This window comes from Neltuma alba, unplaced genomic scaffold (assembly GCF_004799145.2).
Source record: "Neltuma alba isolate B1F8T4 unplaced genomic scaffold, ASM479914v2 tig00010228_pilon, whole genome shotgun sequence".
In the NCBI taxonomy this organism is placed as follows: domain Eukaryota; kingdom Viridiplantae; phylum Streptophyta; class Magnoliopsida; order Fabales; family Fabaceae; genus Neltuma; species Neltuma alba.
In genome coordinates, this window is record NW_021635160.1 from 1 (window position 1) to 23,883 (window position 23,883).

A 23,883-nucleotide genomic window follows, 5' to 3' on the forward strand; every position below is an offset into this window, starting at 1 on the left:
TCTTGGAAATGATCATGGCTACATTTGGCTATGCATGTGCTAATTACATGAATCTAACGGGGGGAAGACATGTGAGTATGAGTACAGAGGAGAGTAAACATGGATTGTTGATTTTTCTTGCATGTGATTGTTTTATGAATTAATAGTTGGGAGGGAGTTGGGTGGGTTATCTGTAATATCAACTCTGGACTCTAGGATGCTTATTTGTTTTTATTAGTTTGTCCTTTGACTCGTACCCACTGAGAGGGGGCCAGATGAATGCAAAGAAACTTGCTGGGTTGGGTTTTAGAAACTGTAGAAAAGTTCTTGACCATCATGATTTCCATTTCTGTTTGGTGAAACGAAATAAAAACTGAAATGCCCTAACCATAAGTAATTTTCACAATAGCACCTGCATAACTTTTACGTTTTCCCAAGCCTTCTTTGCCTTATAGCCGTTAAGGTTTTGACCTTTCTGTTCAGGCTTCATCCCTAACTGACTAATTTTTTAGGTCTGTTAAGCCCTGGACCCTGTCTGGTTTGACAATTGACAAGGAAAGGGTGAAGCAAATTTTTTTTGTTTTTTTTGCAATGTCTATTGTAAAATTGGAATAATCACTCACCAGTCCCCCCCCCCCGGGGGAATCTCTTTTTAGTAGTTTTTAGAAGAAGGGGCATAATTTTATTTTATATATATATTTTTTTGTGAATCAGTGTAAGCGTTATTTTTTATCTTCTAAATCACTTTATTCACTTTATTCCCTTCTCATTTCCATTTTTTTATATCAAATCGGGATATGGCAGGTTTTTTTTTTTTTTTTCCTCGCTAAGCATCTTTAAGGTGATTAAAAGAAAAAAAGAAAAAACTTGCTCTTATCAGCCATTAATATTCAATATTGGAGTGAAGAAATACCAACTTCTTACTAAGCTACTGTAATCTTGGTCTTCACCAATATAAATCTTTGTCCATACAGAAATATGATGTTGTGGAGGATAAAAAGTTCAGAGAGAAGGGATGCATGTTTGATTAAGCAATGTGGACTGTTGAATATCCCTCTCAGTCTCTCACTGTATGCTGATAAAAATAACTGAGAGTCAGGCTAATTTGCTAAATTTATGTATGCTTTTTAGTTTCCACATAATCTTTTGTACCAATTCTTTTCTTTTTTCCCCTTCTTTTTTTCTCTTATCAGTTCTAAAGGGAGAGTAGTTAGAGGAGACAATCTTATAGCATTAATTGGTGGTCATGGATCAATCGGAGCAGGCACAACAGCAGCCGCAAAATCATGCAGCAGGAGTTGCTGCCGGCCCTGGCCAGATGGCCTATTCTACTCACTACCAGACTGCTCCCATGGTAGCTTCTGGAACACCTGCTGTAACTATACCTTCCTCAGCACAGCCTCCAGCCCCGTTCTCAAATTCCCCTCACCAAATTGCTTACCAGCAAGCACATCATTTCCACCATCAAAAGCAGCAGCAGCAGCAACAGCAGCTTCAGATTTTTTGGGCTGACCAACTGCGAGAAATTGAGCAAACGACTGACTTCAAGAATCACAGTCTTCCACTTGCTAGGATAAAGAAAATAATGAAAGCTGATGAGGATGTCCGGATGATTTCAGCAGAGGCCCCAGTCATATTTGCGAAAGCATGTGAAATGTTTATCCTGGAGTTGACTCTGCGCTCATGGATCCACACAGAAGAAAACAAGAGGAGAACACTGCAGAAGAATGATATAGCTGCTGCAATTTCAAGGACTGACGTATTCGATTTCTTGGTTGACATTATCCCAAGAGATGAGTTGAAAGAAGAGGGGCTTGGAGTAACAAAAGCTACAATTCCGGTTGTAGGTTCCCCAACTGATATGCCATATTATTATGTCCCACCACAGCATCCTGTAGGACATACTGGGATGATCATGGGAAAACCAGTTGACCAGGCAGCACTATATGCTTCACAGCAGCCTCGACCTCATATGTCTTTTATGCCGTGGCCTCAAACACAACCATCACAACAGCCACCGCCACCTGATCAGCAACAAACAGACACTTGACAACTATGGCCAATCAAATTAGAAAACAGAATGCGTCTTCTGATTGCTAATGGTTAACTTCTAAGGCTTTTATGCAGCAGTAGTTTAGTCTTCTTCATTGGCAACTGCGAAGTCCTTGCCATATATGCAGTGCTTGCATTGCATTAAAATGGTGCTTGTATGAGCTCTGATCTTTGAGCATTTTATATGGCTGAGTTTGGTTTCAGTAATTGGTTTGGTAGTTACACTAGTTTGGGGTAGTTCTCATGTAGAGTTTAGGAAGTCGGAGGTTGATGGGAAAAAGGGTCTATTTTGCGCTGTAATTTTTATGGAGGCTGGTTGATTTCTACATTACATTTTATTATGATGGATAATTTTCGATCTCGTGATTCAGGTCCTCTCAGTTCCTCGTCTCTGGCAACTTAGCAAGTTCGTAGGTTTGTCAAGGTTTTTGAATAATGATAATTCGTTAGTCCTCACCAAGTTTGAAGATTGTATGGCTTCCAAGGGTGTTCATGGGACGTCCCAGTCCCGTTCCTGGTGAATAGGGATAGGATAGGGATTTTGTCCCGTGTCCTGATCCGTTCTGGTTCTGTCTCAGTCTTAACAGAATCGGGATGGATAGGGACATCCTGTTTCCCTTTTTTATTAAATATATATATAATTTTTTAGATGAATTTTTTTATGTTATAATGTTTATTTTTATTGAGTTTCTAAAGATAAAAACATCATTAAAAAATATTATGTAGAATGCGCAATTATATAGTATAAAAAAGATGTAAAAATAATACTGTGAAAAAAAATACAGGAAAAAAAACACTTTATAATATCTTTATGAATTATTTTATTGAGGAATGAGATTTTGTTAAGATAATACTATATTAAGAACTAAAAATCACTATAAAAATAATTATTATTATTATTAATAAGTAAATTTAATAATTTAATAATAATTATTAATAAATAATTTTTTAAAAAAATATTTCGGGCCATCCCGTTCCAGTCACTATTCCCGTCCCGTACCTGTTCTGTCCAGAAATTTTTTTTGTTCTGTCCTGTCCCGTCTCGAACTCACCGAGACCAGGATGAGACAACCGGGACAAGACAAACTGAACACTCCTAGTTCCAACACTGAACATTATGCACATGTATGATTTTAATAAAATTTAACAGTAGGAAATGGTAATTTATTTATTATATTTTAAAAGTAAAATACCCGGCCAAAATTTATAATTACTCTTCACATGCAAGTAATCTTAGCCCTTGTTCGAATTAAATTTATGGAATTATTTGACATGGGGAACAAATTGAAAAAATAAAATAGATCAATGAAATGTTTCAAAAGATTATCAAGATTAACCAGCTTAGATTTTTTCTTTTCTAAATGCTATAATGTTTTTGCTCAAAAAATACTCTAATTATTTGGCCAAAAAAATACTATGAATACTATTATAATTCCGGCGGGAAAAAAACTTTTTTTGACCTGGTGTCTCTCTCTCTCTAAATGCAATAATCACTTTTTTTGACCTTGACCGAAATGTAATAATTAATTTAATCGAACATGGACGGAGAAGGAAAGCTACAATTACTATAATTTATACGAATTCATGTTCCAGCTAAGCTGTTTTATTCGAATCCTCGTTTGCCTTCAGCTCCAGAGTTCTCGGTGAGGGAAGAAACGAAGACTATGGCCATGGATTCACCATTCAAGCCAGATGTATTGAAGGGCAAGGTTGCTCTTATCACAGGAGGAGGCTCAGGAATTGGATTCGAAATATCCACGCAATTCGGCAAACATGGTGCTTCCGTTGCCATCATGGGTCGACGCAAGCAAGTTCTCGACTCTGCTGTCTCTGCTCTCCAATCCCTCGGAATACCGGTAATTTCTCCTTTGGAAATTGATTTTAAGATTCTGTCCACGGTCTTGAAATTTTCTTTTTTTTTTTCCTTTGCAATCCACCATCTTGAATGTTGAACTTTTACTTTCTCATCGTTTCGTTCGGGTTAATCAAATTCCTTCCTATTTCTGTGCTCCGCAACTTCGACCCAGTTTTGGGATTTCTTTGATTCTCTGGAAATAATCCGGCCGAGAAGAAAAACTTCAACTGTCGACCCATTCAGTCAGATGATCATTGGTATTTATTTTGTATTTAAAGAAGCAAACGCCAGACATAGGAACACTACCCTATAGGGATCTCTAGATGAAACAATGAGTTTAGATGTTACTTGGTATTAAATAACACATTATCAATAATAGTTGAGCTCACAACTTGCATAATTGTTATCTCGTACTGAAAATGGGACCTTTCCTTCTAACCGGGGCCTTTCGTCCAAATAGTTATGGTTAACATGTCCTCATGCTGAAGTTAGTAATTGAGTTGAAATGAAAGGTCGATTCATTGGGCTTACAGAAAAGAAGGCTATCTGAATCGTACGTAGTAAGCAGTAACCTTGTTAAAAGAAGCTCACTGTAGTGACCTCTTATTATGCTTCTTATTTGCCTAGTTACAGGTTAATGACGCAACCATCAAAAGTAATGTTCGGAAGTGCTTATGCTATATGTATCCCCTTCCACTAACTACACCAGATTCCTTACTGGTTATTCGATGTCTATTATTAAGTGAGCCACGAGAATATCTATTTATTATGTTTTTTATTGTTGTCTATTCATTCACCTCTTGAGTGACGGATTGTGCATGTTCTCTCTTGATTGCTTATAGCCTTATAGAAAAGGGCTAAAAGCTGACATTGATGATCACTTTTCTTATGTAGTTTGTTGAAATGTCAATAGAGATGACATTTTTGTAATATATGTTGTGGAAATGGTCATTGATGACTATTTTTGGGCAATCTAAATCATTTGAGCATTTCACTTAGGCTATTGGATTTGAGGGGGATGTTCGCAAGCAAGAAGATGCAGCAAGAGTAGTGGAATCGGCCTATGAGCATTTTGGAAGGATTGACATTCTTGTGAATGCTGCAGCAGGAAACTTTCTGGTGTCAGCAGAGGATCTATCTCCTAATGGATTTCGAACAGGTTGTTTTACTTTAAGAATATTGGCTTGAATTTTTTTCCCCTTAAGGTGGGGATCCTAGCATAACATGAGTCCTAATCCTCTCCCATGATAGAGGAAAAGCAGCATGGAAAGAGAAGAAACAGGTTAATGATTAATGTTTAGCATACTTTATGTCAAGCAATTCTAAAGTGATATGGAGATGCATTTGCTTGTTAACGATGTCTCAAAAATTTTCTGTTTTATCAAATAAAGAAGGATGGTTAGAAAAAACAAGATGTTTTTTGGGGAATCTGAATTGTAGAACTTCTGGCCTTCAGCGAATAAAGATGAGTGAAAAATTTGTTTTTTAACAAAAGAATTTACTGACACTCACCTTCTATCAATTTTTTATGTTATATGCTCCTGTTGGACTTCATGGTTATTATATGTATGAAACATTCATGTTTTCGCACTCTTAAAAGGCCTGACCACAATCTATGATCAAATATGAATGGTGAAATGCTGCTCAACTTGCAATTAAACTGTTGCTTAAGTAGTGATGTGGTGAGGGATGAAGAAATATTTTTATTCAACTTCCTGTCTTCTAGAAGCACTGGTACAGTGGTGTGCCAAATTTTAGAGGTAGTAGTTATGATGCCATTGACGGGACAACAACTATGCTGCTGCCAACAGTGGCCATGGTAATGTAGAACTGGCAAGAATAAATCCAGACAGAATTTTCCCTAGAGACCACTGCTAATGCACTTAAAAATCTGTAAATAGTTGAATAGTTTTGTGACTAGATATAATTATATTTGTGCCACTGTGCATGAGAACCCCTAAAGGCTAAAACTAAAGACACTTAGGACGTTATTCGTGTTAAACCAGTTCAATCATAATCTGATTCTCATGCTACAAAATCCCCGATTGTCTACAGAAGGCATTCATCAAGAAGTTTGGTAAGGTAAAATGCGTCATTGTGTTTTAGGCTATGAGTCAGTCTAAGACCTGTTTTTACATAACAAGTTGATTTTAGAACATAGGACACTCTGTTTTTCCTTCCTTTTTTTTTTTTCATGGACCTTACCGCAGTCTGTTAATTATTCTTATCGGGTACAAGAAAGGCAATATTGATCCATTCTAAATTTTGTTTCCAGTTATGGATATTGATTCTGTTGGAACATTTACAATGTGCCATGAGGCACTAAAGTATCTCAAGAAAGGAGGACTAGGAAGGAGCTCTTCTGGTGGGGGGTCAATACTAAACATTAGTGCTACCCTACATTATACGGCTTCTTGGTATCAAATTCATGTGTCTGCAGCTAAGGTTTGTATTTACTTTTAATGTATTATATATTTTAGGCGATATTCAAAATTTAGAGAAGTATTGTAAATGAAGGAAATAATTGCTTGCTGTGTGTATTCAAAGTTAGTACTATTATGATTGCAATGTTACTGTATTAGTATAAATTGAATCTTAAGGGTTCATTCTTGCATGCCTTATAATTGATTCTTTGATGAAAATAAGATAATATGAGATGACCAGGGTTCATTCTTACATGCCTTATAATTGATTCTTTGATGAAAATAAGATAATATGAGATGACCGACACCGCATTGAGTGGCATGAACTACTTTATCGGGAACTTAAATTGGTGGGGTCTCTTACATTAAAGTTACGTTGAAGGAGGATTTCTCACCCCAGTTAAGTGGCCATTAATTGTCATCAGAGCTTATGTTTGATGGCTCTAGATAGGGCTCTAGGTAAAGGATTATAAATGGTGGGGAGATGTAGTAAAGTGTCATCTATTGCGGCTGTTGAGATGTCAATTGTCCAAGGAGGCCAATTGATGGAGACCAATATAGTATGAGATGCTTAGTCTTGTATTTGGTATGGGCTACTTCGTATGATGCATGACTTTCAAACAAGTTGATTCTTCTGTTCCATTAGCTAGTTTTTAGAAAGAATTCTCCATCCTACTCGAGTGCCCAATCAATCTGTCAACAATATGTTTTGTTTTCTGTTCTTTCTTTTTGTTTCATCACTCTTTCTCACTCTATTATCTCAGCGATATACATGTGACATATACTTAGTTAACGTATTCTTCTCTGACAGGCGGCTGTTGATGCCACTACGAGAAACTTGGCACTAGAGTGGGGAACTGATTATGATATTAGAGTTAATGGGATTGCACCTGGTCCAATTGGTGATACTCCTGGCATGAGTAAACTGGTTCCTCAAGAAATAAATAGCAAAGCCAGAGAATACATGCCTTTGTATAGACTTGGGGAGAAATGGGATATTGCCATGGCTGCTCTCTACCTTGTATCAGATGCAGGTTGGTAACTTCATTTATTCATGCAAATACTCTGACTCGTAAACATCTTAAGTAACCCAACACAAATTGTTAGAAACTATATGGATTGATATGTAGCGAGTTAAAATTCAGGAATTGAGATGTATTGGTCCAAAGTTTAGAAATTGAATTAAGAACAAGTCAAAAGTATAGGAACCAAATAATTAATACATCTTTGAAAAATCTTGCGGGGAATGCTAAGCTTCGTCTGGTTTCATTTGCTCCTCTTGGTACATGTGTTCAATGACTCCTCATTTTTTCCATTTCCCTATTTGTTTTCTTTGTAACATGTTCTGCAAATTCTTGAAGGAAAATTCGTCAATGGCAACATTGTGATAGTAGATGGAGGACTGTGGCTGAGCCGGCCTCGTCATTTGCCGAAAGATGCAGTGAAGCAGGTTTCACGAGTAGTTGAAAAAAGGTCCAGAGATGCACCAGTTGGTGTTCCAAGGAGCAAGATGTGAGGCTTTATTGGAAGAATGTCAGCCTCGTCACTTTCCCACAGATTTTTATGGAGAACAGACATATCATCTGCTCTTCGGTGCTTCCATCTTCTATGTCGAAGTTAGTAGAAACATACAATTAAAAAAAAAGCCTTAAATGGATTTAATTTACAGTAATTGATAAATTAATAAACTAAATCAATCTCTCTCTCTCTACACGAGCACGAGGCTCTTTGGTCTCACCCCAATCTAAAATGTAAAATGCAATTTTGAAAAATATAAAATAGAAATTATGATTCAAAAGGAGAAAATTAAAATTAAAATATACCCCTATGAAAGAAGCGAAACTGTATTTGATTTCCTGCTTTTAAAAAGAAAATGTATGTATATACTACTAGCTACTGTCCTAAATATAAGAACTAATTTACTAATTTGAGTAAATTAAAAAAATAAATTGAGTTAGTTATTTGTAATAAATGAATGTTGTCTTTCCTATAATATCCTTACTAATCAAATTTATTGGCTAGAAGAACTACTATTATTAGAAGAATTATGTTGAAAAAAAATAAATAAATATGAGAGACAAAGTAAATTGGGGTTTTGCATTTAGGACTAAAATAAAAATCAAATGAGATTTTATATTAAAGACCGGAGGTAGTATTAAATTTACCAAATACACTATTAACTTATCATAACGGAAGAATTTTGATTTTTGCCCCCACGTCCTCTCATTTTTTTTCCTCTCTCCATTCCTTCTCTATGGCTATCATTAAATAAAAGATTAATTGTTGAGATTTAATATTTTATAAACTGTTCGATAAAATTTCTTAAAAGTTCTCTTTATTTCCATAAAATATAATGGAAGGGCGCATCTAAAGTACCAAAAGTAGACTACAATCAAAAGTTGGACCAATGAACATTGGGCTGCGAGGTTGGTTTGCGAATTGCGAAGCAACTTCGGTCCATAGATTTGCTGCGCCCACAGGCAGTTCCTCGGCCAATTGGGTGGCCAGCACTCTGCAATAGCGACGCGTACCTTTCCCACTAAACCCAGAGACTCTCGCTCTTCCCACTGTAAGTCTTCCAGAATCTTCGCATCCGTTATTGCTTCGTTTCTGTCCGCTGCAAATCTCATTCCACCAGCATTTTTGGCATCTCTGATCATATCATCTTCTCGTTCACCATTGTGAGTTTCGCTCTCAAATATCTTTCAACTTTTACGTGGTAGTTGGTTTGGTTTTTTCCTTTGTATTCTTTTTTGTTCTGATCATTTTGGTTTCTGGGGATTTGGATTTGAAGGTATTGTTATGGCGACTAAGAGAAGTGTGAGTACCTTGAAGGAGGCTGATTTGAAGGGGAAGAGGGTGTTTATCAGGGTTGATCTGAACGTTCCTTTGGATGATAACTCCAACATTACTGATGACACCAGAATCCGCGCTGCTGTTCCCACTATCAAGTACTTGAGGGATCATGGTGCAAAGGTCATTCTTTCCAGCCATCTGGTATGCTATGCTTTCCCATTCAAACGCATTGCATTTTTTTTTTTTGATTGATTTGAATTTGGTTTTTGTATTTTACATTATATATCGCCTGTTTGTATTAGTTTGGTTTTGTATTATGGAGCATTGGGGGCGATTCACACGGCTATTTCATTTCTGAAACTATCTATATCCGAGGGTCTTAGATCTTCTGCTGAGTCTGTCCTTAGAAATTCGAACTTTAGATTTTCTGTTGAGCTGTCCTTATAAATTTTGAATGTCTACAATCGATATCCTTATTTTATGAATGACTAGTGTTGGTTAACTTGCAATGTTATTCACCTTGAAAAATGCCATTTCCAGGGACGTCCGAAGGGTGTAACGCCGAAATACAGTTTGAAGCCCCTCGTGCCAAGGCTATCTGAACTTCTGGGAGTTGAGGTATGCCTTCTTCACTTTCCTGCTTAGTAAATTATTCATAAGAACTTATTTTTCTTGACTGCTATCGTTTTTAATCACCCTGTTATTTTCTCCTTATGACAGGTTAAGATGGCAAATGATTGTATTGGGGAGGAAGTTGAGAAATTTGTTGCACAAACCTCGGAAGGTGGTGTTTTGCTTCTTGAGAATGTGAGGTTTTACAAGGAGGAAGAGAAGAACGATCCTGAATTCGCAAGGAAGCTGGCTTCTCTTGCTGATCTCTATGTCAATGATGCATTTGGCACAGCCCACAGAGCTCATGCTTCTACAGAGGGAGTTGCCAAATATTTGAAGCCGTCTGTAGCTGGATTCCTTATGCAGAAGGTATCTAGGTGGTAAACTGGTAATTATTAGCTGTATCATTTATCTGACTTATACAGTTTGATTTATCTGTAACTTGTTCTATTATTTCAGGAGCTTGATTATCTAGTTGGAGCTGTGGCAAACCCCAAGAGACCATTTGCAGCTATAGTGGGTGGCTCAAAGGTATCGACCAAGATTGGAGTTATAGAATCTTTGTTGGAGAAGGTCAATGTTCTCTTGCTTGGGGGCGGGATGATTTATACCTTCTACAAGGCCCAGGGTCATTCAATTGGGTCATCTCTAGTGGAAGAAGACAAGCTCGATCTTGCTACTTCACTTATTGAGAAGGCGAATGCAAAGGGGGTCTCTCTTTTGCTTCCAACTGATGTGGTCATAGCTGACAAGTTTGCTGCTGATGCTAACAGCAAGGTACTAGCTTTTCATGGAAAATATTTGATGATATTATCTTTGTTGTTACTTTACGCGCTTATTTGATTACTGAGGTATGGGGACATAACTAGTGTGCTTGTACAAACTTGCAGAACACTTCATTTCTATGGGATAATTGACTGATTTATGTTATTAGCACTCTTTTGAAAGCGGCATCATGTGAATGAAGGAAATTTTATAATGACTATTTGTAGTAGTTTTATGATCTAAGTAGCGTGGCTTAAAAATTCTAAAAGTTTTGGTAATGCTTCTAGGTTGTGCCAGCATCAAGCATCCCTGATGGATGGATGGGGTTAGATATTGGGCCTGATGCCATTAAAACATTCAGTGATGCTTTGGATACGACTCAGACCATCATTTGGAATGGTCCAATGGGTGTTTTCGAGTTTGACAAGTTTGCAGCAGGAACAGAGGTATTAACCTGTTACACTCCACTTTCATTTTCTTACCAACTTATTTCCTCGGGCATATGACATCGAAGGAGCAAGTTTGCGACATTTATAATAAAGGAAGCCCTTAAATTTTTTAACCAACTTATTTCCTTGTGTATATGACTCCATTAAAAACATATTAACTTGCTACATGAAGCCCTTAAATCACCCTGGACAAGTATTGATCACGGAGTCCATGATGTGGATTAATTTTCTTTGCTCTGGGCATTATCATAGTGGGCTGTTCTCTTTTCTGTGCAGGCTATAGCCAAGAAACTGGCAGAGCTGAGTGGGAAGGGGGTGACCACTATCATTGGAGGAGGAGACTCGGTCGCTGCTGTGGAGAAGGTTGGGCTTGCCGACAAGATGAGCCACATCTCTACTGGTGGTGGTGCCAGCTTAGAGCTTCTTGAGGGGAAGCAACTCCCTGGAGTCCTTGCACTTGATGATGCTTGAATATAAAGTCAAAATGAGGAAGAGCCAGCGATTTGTGTATTTTTGTGCTGTTTTTATTGGTGAGTTTCAACCAGTACTGCCATTTAGTCATAACAGAGATGATGCTCTTGAAGCGGCGGCTAATACAGCGTAGGCCTGAAAATAAAGAGGTTTTTGTGGCTTTATGTTGAAGCTTTTGGTCTTTCTGAAGGCTGAAAAATGCTTATGTCCAAAGCATGAATTTTGCATTAGTTTATCTATATCTATTCCCCTTCCTTTTTTATTTTATTTTATTTTTTTGCTGTTGTTAATTGGGCTGACGGCTGTGGTGAAATTAAGGGCAGTACAGGCCTGCTAGTTTACATCGGAAATTGTTTGGTGAAAAATGCTACTTGTTACCAACAAAATCTTGTACTAAAGCATTCGCTCAAGTAATGTAAGCAATATGATGTGATCCGCAGATAATACTAGGAGTCTTTTACTCGAAATTGACACGGGATCCTTTTGAGACGAGGCTGGGCTGGGCCCGCATTTGCATGCGAGTTTTGACCCATCCTCTTCTTCATGGACTGCTACTGAGTTGGTCCGGGTCAACCGTTTTGGGCGCATCTTTCAATCCTTTTCTTCTTCCTTAAACTATGACAAAATTGGATCCCAAAATTCTGAATTTAGACTATTTACCATAATAAAGCACCTCAAAATTTAAAAGGTATTAAAAAAATAGGATAAAAAATCTTACGGCCGTTAACTATGAACATATAACTCAATAGAGGAATATGCTCAGTTGAACATCAAATCAAATTATTATAATTTTTTTATATTTTTAATTTATTTTTACATTCAATTTTATAAAAAAAAAAGAGAAATTATGGACCAATGACAAAAGAAAAGGTCCAAAGCCTAGAAAAGTAAAGGGTAAAGTATATATTTGGTTTTTTAATTTTGTACGACGTTTCAATTTGGCCCTTAACTTTAAAAAGTATACTTTTAGTCTCTTAACTCTAAAATGTTTTTAAAAAATAATAACATTAGGATCTTAGATGTTAATAAAATATTCTCAAATGCTAACATATTAAGTTTAATTTTCAAAACATTTATGATTGTTACAAAAAGTCATCATTAAAACCTAATGATTTTAGAGCTCAAGGACCAAATGTTTGTTTTGTAAAGTTAAGGAACCAAATTGAAACTCCGTACAAAATTACAGGATCAAATATGTACTTTAACCAAATGTAAATGATTAAGGCCTCGTTTAGAATGATGCAAATCAAAATAATTTTTCTTACAACTACTGATCTTATATTCTATAAATCACAGTTAAAAAATTGCTTACAAACTATTTCAAATAGGCCCTACAAAAAAGGGACGTGGAAGGGGAGTTGTGTAGCTTATTCTTCCCCGGCAGAAGGCATAATTGAATATGAAGGGTGTTTAGTGTTGCTGGTGAAATAGAATCTACACCATGTCACAAGGAAGGGACATTTGTTCTTTTATTCAGCAACCGCAAAGTATTCGTTCTCCAGATTCTCTGCTTTAGCATAAATCAATGATCAGTCATCCCTTGATTCTGTAAGTAACACCATTTTCGCGTTCCCATGTAAGCTGAGTAGAAAGTGAGGGCGAAAGCAATCAATTCAATGATCAACCAAAGTTTTCAGACATGGCATCTCTTTTGAAGGACAAAGTCATCAGCTTTAATTTTCTTTCCATAACTTTCCCAGAAAACAAAAATGCCATCCTTTTCTTGCCGTGAGGTTACCCATGATGCGGACCTTTTAAAATATGTAGCCGAAAGGAAATAAGTCATATGTAGAATGAACATATATTTTTCTAATTTTTCGTATTATTCTTTCTTCAATAATATGTCATACATTATGTAATTAACCAGTGACCACAGAAGATCAATATTACAAGCACAAGTCTAAAAAAAGAACCCATTCTAAAAAACTAGCCTCAACCTAAAGAACATTTTGAACTTATAAACCATACTCCACTTGTGAGGCTCCCAATGTGAGACTCACAACAATCAAATCTGGTTTCCTATATTATATTCATGTGTGACAGATGAAAACTCGTATTTTGGTTTTAATTAATATTACTATCTACTTAACAAATAAGCTGCTTCAAATTTGCATCCATAGAACAAATAAGTGAAGATTGCTGTATCATAACACAATAAATAATGGTCTCCATACATTGAATAAAAAAATGGTCTATGTACAAATCAGTGTAAATGTATCATTCTGTCATCTAGAATCTTAACTTTGACTCCACTTGGACTAACTTCCTATATATATAGACACACTCGAGTTAGAATGCCATTTCAATCTATAGTCTTTACCCAGCAACTTCTCAGCCAAACAAAAATGGCTGAGTCTTCAAAGCAAAGAGGAAACTCACTAAGTTTGTTGCTACTGATGTTGTTAATGGTTTTGACCAGAGTGGATGCTAGAATTCGGCATTACAAATGGGAGATAAAGCATGAGTACAAATCTCCAGATTGCTTCAAGAAGCTGAGTATAACCATCAATGGAAGGAGTCCTGGACCAACAATCTTGGCACGGCAAGGTGATACAATCGTGGTTGAAGTCAAGAACAGCCTGCCAACAGAGAATACTGCAATTCATTGGCATGGTATGCGACAGGTAATGCCATAGACTATAATTTCCAGGAAGAGAATATTAAAACTGGGAAGTTTAATGAAAGCATTCCCGTTTATATTATAATCTTTTCACATTAAATGCGTTAAATACACATCGCTCCCTTTTATTTTGAATATACACACAGACAAATCTTAACTGCTGAGGCATAAATTGTAATGTTGTATTTTTGCATTATTGATATTTGATGGCAGAGAGGAACACCTTGGAGCGATGGAACAGAAGGGGTTACTCAATGTCCCATTCTACCTGGGGATACCTTCATTTACAAGTTTGTTGTTGACAAGGTGGGCTTCTGTGATGCTATAAGGCCAGTAGCCATAAGAATGTAGCTAAAAAGCAGTTTCATCTAATTATTTGTGGTGAAACATTCAGGCTGGGACATTTTTATACCATGCACATTATGGCATGCAAAGGGAAGCTGGGCTAGTTGGAACCATTATTGTAACACTCCCTGAAGGGGAATCAGAGCCCTTCACCTATGACCACGACTATAACATCCTTCTCACTGACTGGTACCACAAAAGCACTTCTGATGAGGCTATAGGCTTATCCTCTATACCCTTTGTTTTTGTTGGAGAGCCTCAGGTAATCAAGCCGCATCACATGCTAACAGAGCATGTCCATAGTACAAAAACAAAGTGAGATATATTGTGTGTTTTTACAAAGTGTTTTGTTTTATGTTCTTTCAGTCATTGTTGATAAATGGAAGAGGAAGGTTCAATTGCTCTCTCCTGGGTCCTTCTAGCTCAGTAAACAAAGTGTGCAGTACAACAAATTCTGAATGCTCACCATATGTACTAACAGTTAACCCCAGTAAAACATACAGACTCCGGATTGGCAGCTTGACTTCCCTCTCGTCTCTCAGTTTCCAAATTGAGGTACTTTAGCCAACTTGCATATACAAGTCTATAACTATAACTTTGGTATCTGTAACCCAAAATGTCATATGTTGTTTAACATGAGTGTCTAAATTTGAAGTGTCCAGACTCGGTATGCCTACACAATTTGTACTGTTTTAACTGTGTTGGTGTTTGAGAAATTGTATGATTTGTTTTGCAGGGTCATAAAATGATTGTTGTGGAGGCTGATGGGCACTACGTGGAACCCTTTGAGGTAGAGAACCTATACATATACTCTGGTGAGACATACTCAGTACTTCTGAAAGCCAATCAAAATCCATCAAGAAACTATTGGATCACCACTAATGTTGTCAGCAGAAAACCCTCAACCCCGTTAGGGTTAGCAATCCTCAACTACTTCGCCAACCATCCCAAAAGACTGCCCATAACAGTTCCACCACCAGGCCCTGTTTGGAATCACACTTCATCTCGCTTATCTCAAAGCCTTGCCATCAAAGCGAGGCATGGGTTCATCCAAACACCACCTCCCAAGGCAGATAGAGTCATAGTGCTTCTCAATACCCAAAACATTATAGATGGCTACAAAAAATGGTCCTTAAACAATGTTTCTTTGACTCTTCCTATCACCCCCTACCTAATTGCCCTAAAATATAAATTAACCCATGCTTTTGATGATCAAACATCACCTCCAGAAAACTACGATTCTGCAAATTATGATATCTATAGCGTACCTCGGAATGTGAATGCCACTTCAGGGAACGGAATTTACAAGCTGGATTTCAATTCCACCGTGGATGTGATTCTGCAGAATGCCAACACGTTGACCCCAATGAACAGCGAGACGCATCCATGGCATCTCCATGGGCACAACTTCTGGGTTCTAGGGTTTGGGGAGGGGAAGTTTGACAGTGAAAGTGATGGTAAGAAGCTGAATTTGGTGAACCCAATATTGAAGAACACTGTGCCTCTTCATCCTTATGGATGGACGGCTCTGCGATTCCAGGCCGATAATCCTGGAGTGTGGATTTTCCATTGTCACATTGAATCTCACTTCTATATGGGCATGGCGGTAGTGTTCCAGGAAGGTGTGGATATGGTGGGCAATTTGCCTTCTTCCATTTTGGGCTGTGGGGCTACCAAAGAATTCCACAGGCCTTGAGTTCCATGCTCCTGAATCAAACAATTATGGGATCTTCAAGTGTTGTTAAACATTAGGCTTAGAATCTCAATTTTACCAATCAGACTGAAGTTGCAGTGCCAGATCACATGAAATTTCAACAAGTTTTCACATCAGTTATAGTCTTTGTTCACCATTGAATAAACACTGTGCCTTTCATTTTCCAGTTCCACATTACCAAATCAATTGAAGATTTGCTTAGTGATCTTCGGTAGATTTTGATGTTCCCGCCTGCCTCCCACCACATATATGATAAATTTTTCTTGGGAAAATTATACTTAGGTCCCACATAAGATAATTAATTTCAAAAATGTCTCTAGAAATCTTGAAATGATTCCTAAGTCCTCAGGTACTTATGTGTAATTAATTGTAATTGTGAAATTACTTATTTACCCCATTAATTTGAACCCAGTGTAATTTATTTCCAACTTCAACAGTGACTATTGACAACCTGAAGAGAGGTGGTTAACAACCTCGGCAATGCCATTGGCATCTCACAGAGTGAGTTGTCATGAACACTGCTGAGGTTATTAACCACTTCTTCTCAGGTTATCAACAGTTACTGTTGAGGTTGTAAATAAATTGTTGTAATAAAATTAATGGGGTAAATACGTAATTTCACAATTATAATTAATTACACATAGGTCCCTGAGGATTTAGGAATCGTTTCAGGATTTTTAGGGACTTTTTTAAAATTAATTATCTTATATGAGACCTGAGTGTAATTTTCCTATTTTTCTTGCCCCTATTTTTTTTATAAGAAAAATCATTAAAAAAACCTCCAAAATTAAAAAATTGTATACAAAGACTCATTCACAAAAATTATTATTAAAACCTATACTATTAAAACTCATACTAATATTATAATATATCTCTATATACAATTTTTTTATTTTAATGGTTTTTTTGTGAGTTTCTCCCTTTTTTTCCTTCCCGACCGGAGGGAATATATGTAATTATATATCTTTCAAATCCAAACATCAATATCCAGTCCCAAAAAAAAAAACCTAACATCAATATATCAGATAAAATTTACCAAAAAATTTCTTATTAATGGAACATTAATAATACTAACTACTTTTAGATTTCATGTTAAATATACAATCTAGTAACAGGTGATTATCCAATTTATATCTTTTATCCAACAAACGTCTAAATGAGTCTGACTTGAAATTAGAAACAATCTAAATCGTTCAACATTTATTTATGGTGTCATCTGAACTTTATTTCTTATCTCTATTTTTTAATCATCATTGATGCTTAATAGTTATGCTACTCGGAGGAAACAAATAAAAAATTGAATATGGAAATGATTCAAAACCATTTTGAAATCTAATTATTTTTTGTGCTTAGTATTAGAATCGACATTGAAAAAATAAAAAGATATAATATTTATTTATTCTGGATCTTCTAATAATAATTGCATGCGCATATATATTCATAGAAAGAAATATATTCTAAGACTTTACTCTCTGTTTTTCTTTTGGCCGATATTCCAAGACTTTACTCTTTTTGTTGTGTTTATTTAATAATACAAATAAGCAGATAGTTAGAGAAAGAAAGGTTAATCTTTTTTTTCCCTTCAGAAAGAAAGCTTAGTCAATTTACTTAATAATCCACAAATAAAAATATTTTATCTTTTCTTAGTGAAAAGACCCATTTGCTTAAAGATAAAGATTAATTCAATTTTAAAAATATCTGATTGGTATAGTTTTAAAAAGCATGAATGGAAAACGGCTCACTGGGGGCTGGGGAATTAATGCATTGAATGTCATAAACTATTAATGCATTAAATCTCACCCAAAAAATTATTAATGCATTAAATCTTTTTTTTGGTGACATTAATGCATTAAATTCTCGTTGCCTTGTATCTATTAATGCATTAAGTGCCTAATATACTCTTTGACCAGTTTTTTTGTATACCTTCTCTTTGACCAAATTTTCCGAATATAATATGTATATACATATAGGTCGGCAAAAAACCTATATATATAAAATAATACTTACATCAAAAATTTTATATTTATTATGTTATGTTTTCCAATCACATGTTTTATTTTTAAAATATTAACACATAGGACACATGATCAGATAGATTAGAAAACTCAACATAGTAAATATAAAAAACTTAATATAAATATTTCATATATATATATATATATATAAAAACAAGGATATGTTTTCAGAAAGAAATTTATATGAATACTACGAAAAAAATTTTATTGAAACTTTTTGAGGAAGTTGTCTGAAAGTTTAGTACATTTAACAACAATTACAAAAAAAAAATTGATATCAGTCAAATGATTCATGATTCAAAAACTATGCGGCTACCAACGGGGTTTGGTCCAAGTGATAAGCGGTTTGGTATCATTTCGAGGTCTCGAGGTTGAGCCTCAGCGTATGCAGAAATTCCTGTTGGGAGACTCACTCACCACAGTCAGGTGCCCGATGCTGGTTAGATCTAGATGTAGTCGGAGCAAAGCTCCGGTAAACTGGGTGGGTAACCCAAAAAAAAAAAAACTGTACAGCTTACTAATAATTTTATTTTTTATATTAAAGGGAAAATTAAATTTCCAGTCCTTATAATATCATTAGATTTTGAATCAGGTCCCTCAATTATTTTTTCTTTTTATTAGATCTTTATGTTTTACTATTTTTAAGATATCAGTTCGTTTGTTAATATTTGCTCTTAACACCGTTAATTCATGCTGAAAAGGCATTAATGATGCTTCACATGTGGACAAATCTTTCCTCCACGACCCTCTCTCCCTCCACATTCTTCTCTTTCATTATTTTATCTGTCTTTTCATGGTATTCGGGCTTCCCTTTCTCTTTCATCTCTCCCTCCTACCTTTTTGTTCATGCTTCTCTCCATCCATGCCTCAGTTTCATCTCTTCCTCCTGCCCGTATCATGAAACAAAAAAGTGCATCATATGAGAAATGCGAAACCGCTAGAGTCAAAGCACATAATAACTAGAAACTACACCCAAACTAATTATGAAAGTGACAAGTTTCTAGGAGGGCAAATTTCATGTTCTAACAAGAAGATTTTTGTTTTGCTTGTTAAAGTGCAAATCAATATTACACAAACAGAAAGAAAACAGGAAAATACAAGAAATATAGTCGAGTTAAACAAGCAGATACAAATATAGTTGACCTTATGGATCTATCGGCAAACTCTATCAGCCTCAATCCAAAACCCAACCAAAAAGAAGCAAACCATCACAATGGTCATTCCCGCAATCGGAATGCTGAACCCCAATCTTCACCTGAAATTATCTTGGATCTGTAAAAGCACAGATGAGAGTGATGATGTTGATGAAGAAGTAGACCCAATTGAAGAAGGAGCCCTCCTTCTCCTTCCCAGCGTCCTCGAATTGGTCATGATGAATTGGAAGATAAAGCTATGATTTGTTGCCTCATCATGCATCCTCTGTATTAACGATGTCTGAAATTTATTAATGATTAATGGAAGGACTTGTATCTTGAAGATAGTGAAGCAAAAGGATCCAATAAAAAGAAAAATAAGTTGAGGGACCTGATTCAAAATCTGACTATACTATGAGCACCCTTTATATTAAATTATCGCTATAGACTACTTATATTTTCATGAATATTTTTAATCGTTTTTTATATACCATTATTCTGTATAAGTGTGAATCTTTGTAAAAAAAATTAATCTAATCGATTAAATTTTTTTAGTTTATTCTTAATTATTCTTACAGCTTTTCTAGACTAAAAATAGGCAACCCTATATTGAAAAAAACAATGTTATCGGATGAAATATCAGGGGGAAAGAAGAAGAAGAAGAAGTATGAAATAAATTGATCTCAATATCCCTTATCATTAAGCGGTGGGGTGTGTCCTTTTTCTTTTCGGTATGAAACCAGACATATAAAAAAATTAATATTAACTTAAAATACTTATGTTTTACCATGGTAATCATATATTCATCTATTATTTTTTAAACTTGAAAAAAAAAAAGCATTGATTTTGATTCCTAATTATCAAACATTTTTTCATTAATTTTGTAATTGAGTGGTCTCATACATAATCAAATTTCAAGCCATATATTTAAAATTAAAGTATGAATAATGCAGAAAAGCCCTACACAGTGAATAATATCCGTCTCCCTCCTCCCACAGAGGACTAAGCATTGAAACGTTGACTTCCCTCCAACAAACATTCTTTAATTACTTCACTGCAAAGTAATTAATTCAAATAAGGAAGGAAGCAGAAGAGTAGAGAAAGACAGAAGCCAGCATGGAAAGTGATGAAGCCAATCGGAGAAAGTCCTCAAAATGGGAGTGCAGAAATGGCCTGCACAGTGCCACACTGGATTGAGGCTGCAGAAGCTGACAGATTCCACCGCTCTCTCTCACCGATCCCACTGCAAAACGCACGACAATAGTTTTGATTCAGTGTATATGGCTCATGTTTTGTAATTTATACCAGTTACCATTTTCTGGTATTGGCTCTTTATATTGCTTCTCTGCAAGCACACTTCCCCATAGTCACACCATTCATGGTTTTCTTCTGTTTCTCTTTGACCTAAGAGTCTGAATCATGCGTTAGCAATTTGTGGTTCATTGTATCATCAGGTCATCAGTTTGATATAGTGTTTAATTTGTGTGTGTGAAATTCTGCTAATTCATATGTTGTTATTTGTCTCAGGTCTGTTGATCGATCATCAGTTGTGGTTCATTGTATCTCAGGTCTGCCTGTTTCATTTGAGGTTGATAGTTTGATGGCTTCTTTCATTTGACCCTTCTTTTGATTTTGTAAGAGGGTTAGATCCTGGCTATTCGAGGATTGCTGGTGGAGGCGATTGTTCCAGAATTTTGCGTTTTATGGTAGTTAGATTCCAGAATTGAGCCCCAAAGTTTGAAACTTTTGAACATATCAAAGGTCTTGATCCTGGACTTGGATCCTCTCTAGTCGCTGCACACACCTGTATCTCTTATTTAGATCTCCTACTGCACAATGCAGTGGTTGCAGATTCTTGAGTTGTTTTGATCCCACACATATTTTAGGAAAATCACTAGTCTAGCTGGAAATTAAATTTCCACTGGTGAGGTAAGTGACCAATTTAATCAACATGATCATAGTCACTAAGGACATAAAAGATTTATTTAGGAGTGAATGTGAGATGATTGAGGAAATGGCCTGGTGGAGTGGATATCTGTAGTCGTAAACTCGCATGAATATGTCAGATTGAGTGTTTAGTATCAGATCAAGCACTATTGCGGTTCGATTTCACTCTAAACGCGTCGTTGAGTCTTACAAGGCTGCACGTTGGCCCACCCAACAGGATAATGCTCATCAATTGGCAGTATATATGGGATCCTCCCTTAGGGTTTTAAGTTCGAAGAGATGGTCATGTAATTAATGGTAGAGGTCTATATAGGATTCCCACGTGAGTTTTACCTTCCCAAGTGTTGTGTTTCTTTTCTTTTCTTTTCTTTTTTTTTCTGTGGGTGAAGTTCTCCTCCATTGTAAGAGGTTTTCATCAGATTTGAGATTAATTAATGCACCTAGTTTCATGAAAATAAACCCAAAAGTTATTATTATAGCCTGGGAGACTCATACTGGTTTTGAGGATCAATTTACTGTGATTGTGTTCAAAACGAAGACTAGCTAGCACAGCCTTGAGTTTGCGCATATGCTTACTTTGAACACTTAAGAATCATGGTAATAGAAATGAACTTGTGTTTGATTCTCTATTTGCCTTAGACTTGGAGCGAAACTTGCGCAGTTTTACTGGCTTACATTAGCACCAAAGTTTCTGTCCCATATGATTAGGCCTTGGGGTTCGAATACTTGTATAAATAATAAACTGAACTTTAGCATGATCACCGTTATGTATATAGTTCCAGCTTAACTCGCTTTCTATATGAAGTTTCATCAAGTTTCAGTTGAGCAAATTAAATTGCATATGAATGTGTCAGAACATTGAGAAGATTCCCAAAAGAGAGATAGGTGTTTAAAGCTCTTAATAATTTGGAGGAGGAGTCGTTTCCACTTCGTTAATTACTCTATCCTTAATTCTTTTACTATAATTATAGTAGGAGAGTTTTCTCAGCTTAATTGGGCAATCCCCTTTTTTTTAATATTGTGCTTTAATGATTTGTTGATGCACTCTACCATATTTTTCTTATTCATCAATAATAATTAGTCCGAGCATTAATTTTTCATTAAACCAATCACATATATAAACAACGTATTAATTAAAATATCAGCATCAAAAGAAGTCACGTCTCCACATAATTTGCAATAGTTGAATGTTGATGCTCCTTTGTAGTTGCTTTTTATTGTGAATATATTCAATATGAATAATTATATGTCTTTGACGTCCCCCTTGATTCTCTCAGAACATTGTACTCTATTTGATTCGAAAGTCTGATGCAAGATTTAGTACTGCACGTTGTTTATGTATGTACGTGTGTCTGTAACATATTTTTCTGGGTACATGCAGAAGAATTATAACACTCATAATTAAAACGTTGGAGGATATGGAAATAGTTCCTAGTAACAGTGAGAATGCTGAGCAGCGTCATCGTGTGAGTAGACGCAAGAGGAAGTACATTAGTCTTAATGAAAGAAAATTATCATATTCTTCTACCAACAAAGCCATTTCCTTGATTAATTCAAAGAGTTCCAACTCACATTCTGCTGCTGGTGCGGGCTACTTATTATTAGAAGCACCGCCCCGTGCTATAGGCGTTGATGGGGTAAGTCTTCTTTTGTTATCTATAAATTTTTCTGTAAGTTTCAAAGCACTTCGAAGATGAATTTAGTTTGTTGGCTATATATAGCAGTTTTAGCTAGCATATAATCACTGAACATTACAAGTACAGTACGTTGTTCCAGATTATTTGTAAGTGTTGAGTCACAAAGCTCGTTGCTTTCTGCGTTATTTAGGCTATAACTCTAATTTTTCTTTATATGTATTACGAACTTCAATTACCATTGTCTTCAAATTAAACAGTACATGTTTATTCTGTATGAAAGTTGCTTGTTTATGAAATATTTTTGACAAAAATGGGTTTGCATTATATTGTTTTGAGATGTTAAAGAAAGTTAAATTCTGATGCCCTACAACTAGGAATAGGTTCATATCAGCTACCACAATATTGTTACTTTTATAAGCACACTCGTTGCTCTCTCTCTCTCTCTCTCTCTCTCTATATATATATATATATATATATATCAGGCTTTAAATTATAATGGCGGAAGATTTTGGTTTTAAAAATACTTATTAGTTTTCTCCATTTGGCAGCATTTTTATGAGTGCATGAAGTGCAACGAAGTAGGATCGTTGATTTGCTGCGACACTTGTGCATGTACCTATCATTACGAATGCCTTGATCCTCCTCTTGAGGTACGTACGTACATACGTCGTTTAGTACATATATATGGAAACCATATTATTAAAATCTACATATTAAGCCGCAATTTTAACTTACAAGTTGTGAATATTGTTATATAACATTCTGTTTTTGAAGAATATAACGTTAAGATCCATTTTTCTGGTTGTTATATTAGTTTGTTTTGTGTGAATTACGCAACTTCATGCTCATTTTTTGGAAAGTCTGTACCCGAGGGCGATTGGTTCTGTCAGAACTGCACTGAAGAAGCCGACGACCTTTCGGATTCAACAGTAAATCTGAAAAGACGTCGTCGTTCCATGAAAAGAGCATGCAAAGTCTCTTCTGGATGTAGCCTGTGTTCAAACATCAACAAGAAATTAATCCCTGATGAAAATGACTTCTTTTCCTTCAAAACCAACTCAGCTCCTCAG

At 35.9% G+C, this 23,883-nt stretch overlaps 4 protein-coding genes across 6 annotated transcripts; all 4 read left to right on the forward strand.

Moving 5' to 3' along the window:
• The first annotated feature begins 600 nt into the window (after positions 1-600).
• LOC114754941 (peroxisomal 2,4-dienoyl-CoA reductase-like) lies at positions 601-7,897 on the forward strand. 3 transcript variants are annotated; one of them, XM_028943797.1, is made up of 6 exons: positions 601-604; positions 3,667-3,887; positions 4,886-5,045; positions 6,162-6,331; positions 7,121-7,343; positions 7,671-7,897. In XM_028943797.1, the coding sequence occupies exons 2-6, from the start codon at positions 3,696-3,698 to the stop codon at positions 7,823-7,825; spliced, it is 900 nt and encodes a 299-aa protein (XP_028799630.1). In that variant the 5' UTR covers positions 601-604; positions 3,667-3,695; the 3' UTR covers positions 7,826-7,897. The 3 variants fall into 3 exon arrangements, with proteins under 3 accessions (XP_028799630.1, XP_028799629.1, XP_028799631.1); XM_028943796.1 differs by lacking the exon at positions 601-604 and having other exon boundaries at positions 3,628-3,887; XM_028943798.1 differs by lacking the exons at positions 601-604; positions 3,667-3,887; positions 4,886-5,045 and adding an exon at positions 5,052-5,168.
• Positions 833-2,414, forward strand: LOC114754942 (nuclear transcription factor Y subunit C-2-like). The gene is made up of 2 exons (XM_028943799.1): positions 833-1,078; positions 1,173-2,414. Exon 2 carries the CDS (start codon positions 1,226-1,228, stop codon positions 2,027-2,029), a length of 804 nt encoding a protein of 267 aa, XP_028799632.1. The 5' UTR covers positions 833-1,078; positions 1,173-1,225; the 3' UTR covers positions 2,030-2,414.
• A 994-nt stretch (positions 7,898-8,891) lies between the features above and the next one.
• Positions 8,892-11,641, forward strand: LOC114754940 (phosphoglycerate kinase, cytosolic-like). The gene is made up of 7 exons (XM_028943795.1): positions 8,892-8,990; positions 9,104-9,306; positions 9,646-9,723; positions 9,826-10,086; positions 10,177-10,494; positions 10,770-10,928; positions 11,208-11,641. The coding sequence occupies exons 2-7, from the start codon at positions 9,112-9,114 to the stop codon at positions 11,400-11,402; spliced, it is 1,206 nt and encodes a 401-aa protein (XP_028799628.1). The 5' UTR covers positions 8,892-8,990; positions 9,104-9,111; the 3' UTR covers positions 11,403-11,641.
• A 1,980-nt stretch (positions 11,642-13,621) lies between these two features.
• On the forward strand, positions 13,622-16,167 carry LOC114754944 (L-ascorbate oxidase-like). The gene is made up of 5 exons (XM_028943801.1): positions 13,622-14,026; positions 14,236-14,328; positions 14,417-14,629; positions 14,734-14,922; positions 15,104-16,167. The coding sequence occupies exons 1-5, from the start codon at positions 13,697-13,699 to the stop codon at positions 16,061-16,063; spliced, it is 1,785 nt and encodes a 594-aa protein (XP_028799634.1). The 5' UTR covers positions 13,622-13,696; the 3' UTR covers positions 16,064-16,167.
• The last annotated feature ends 7,716 nt before the right edge of the window (positions 16,168-23,883 follow it).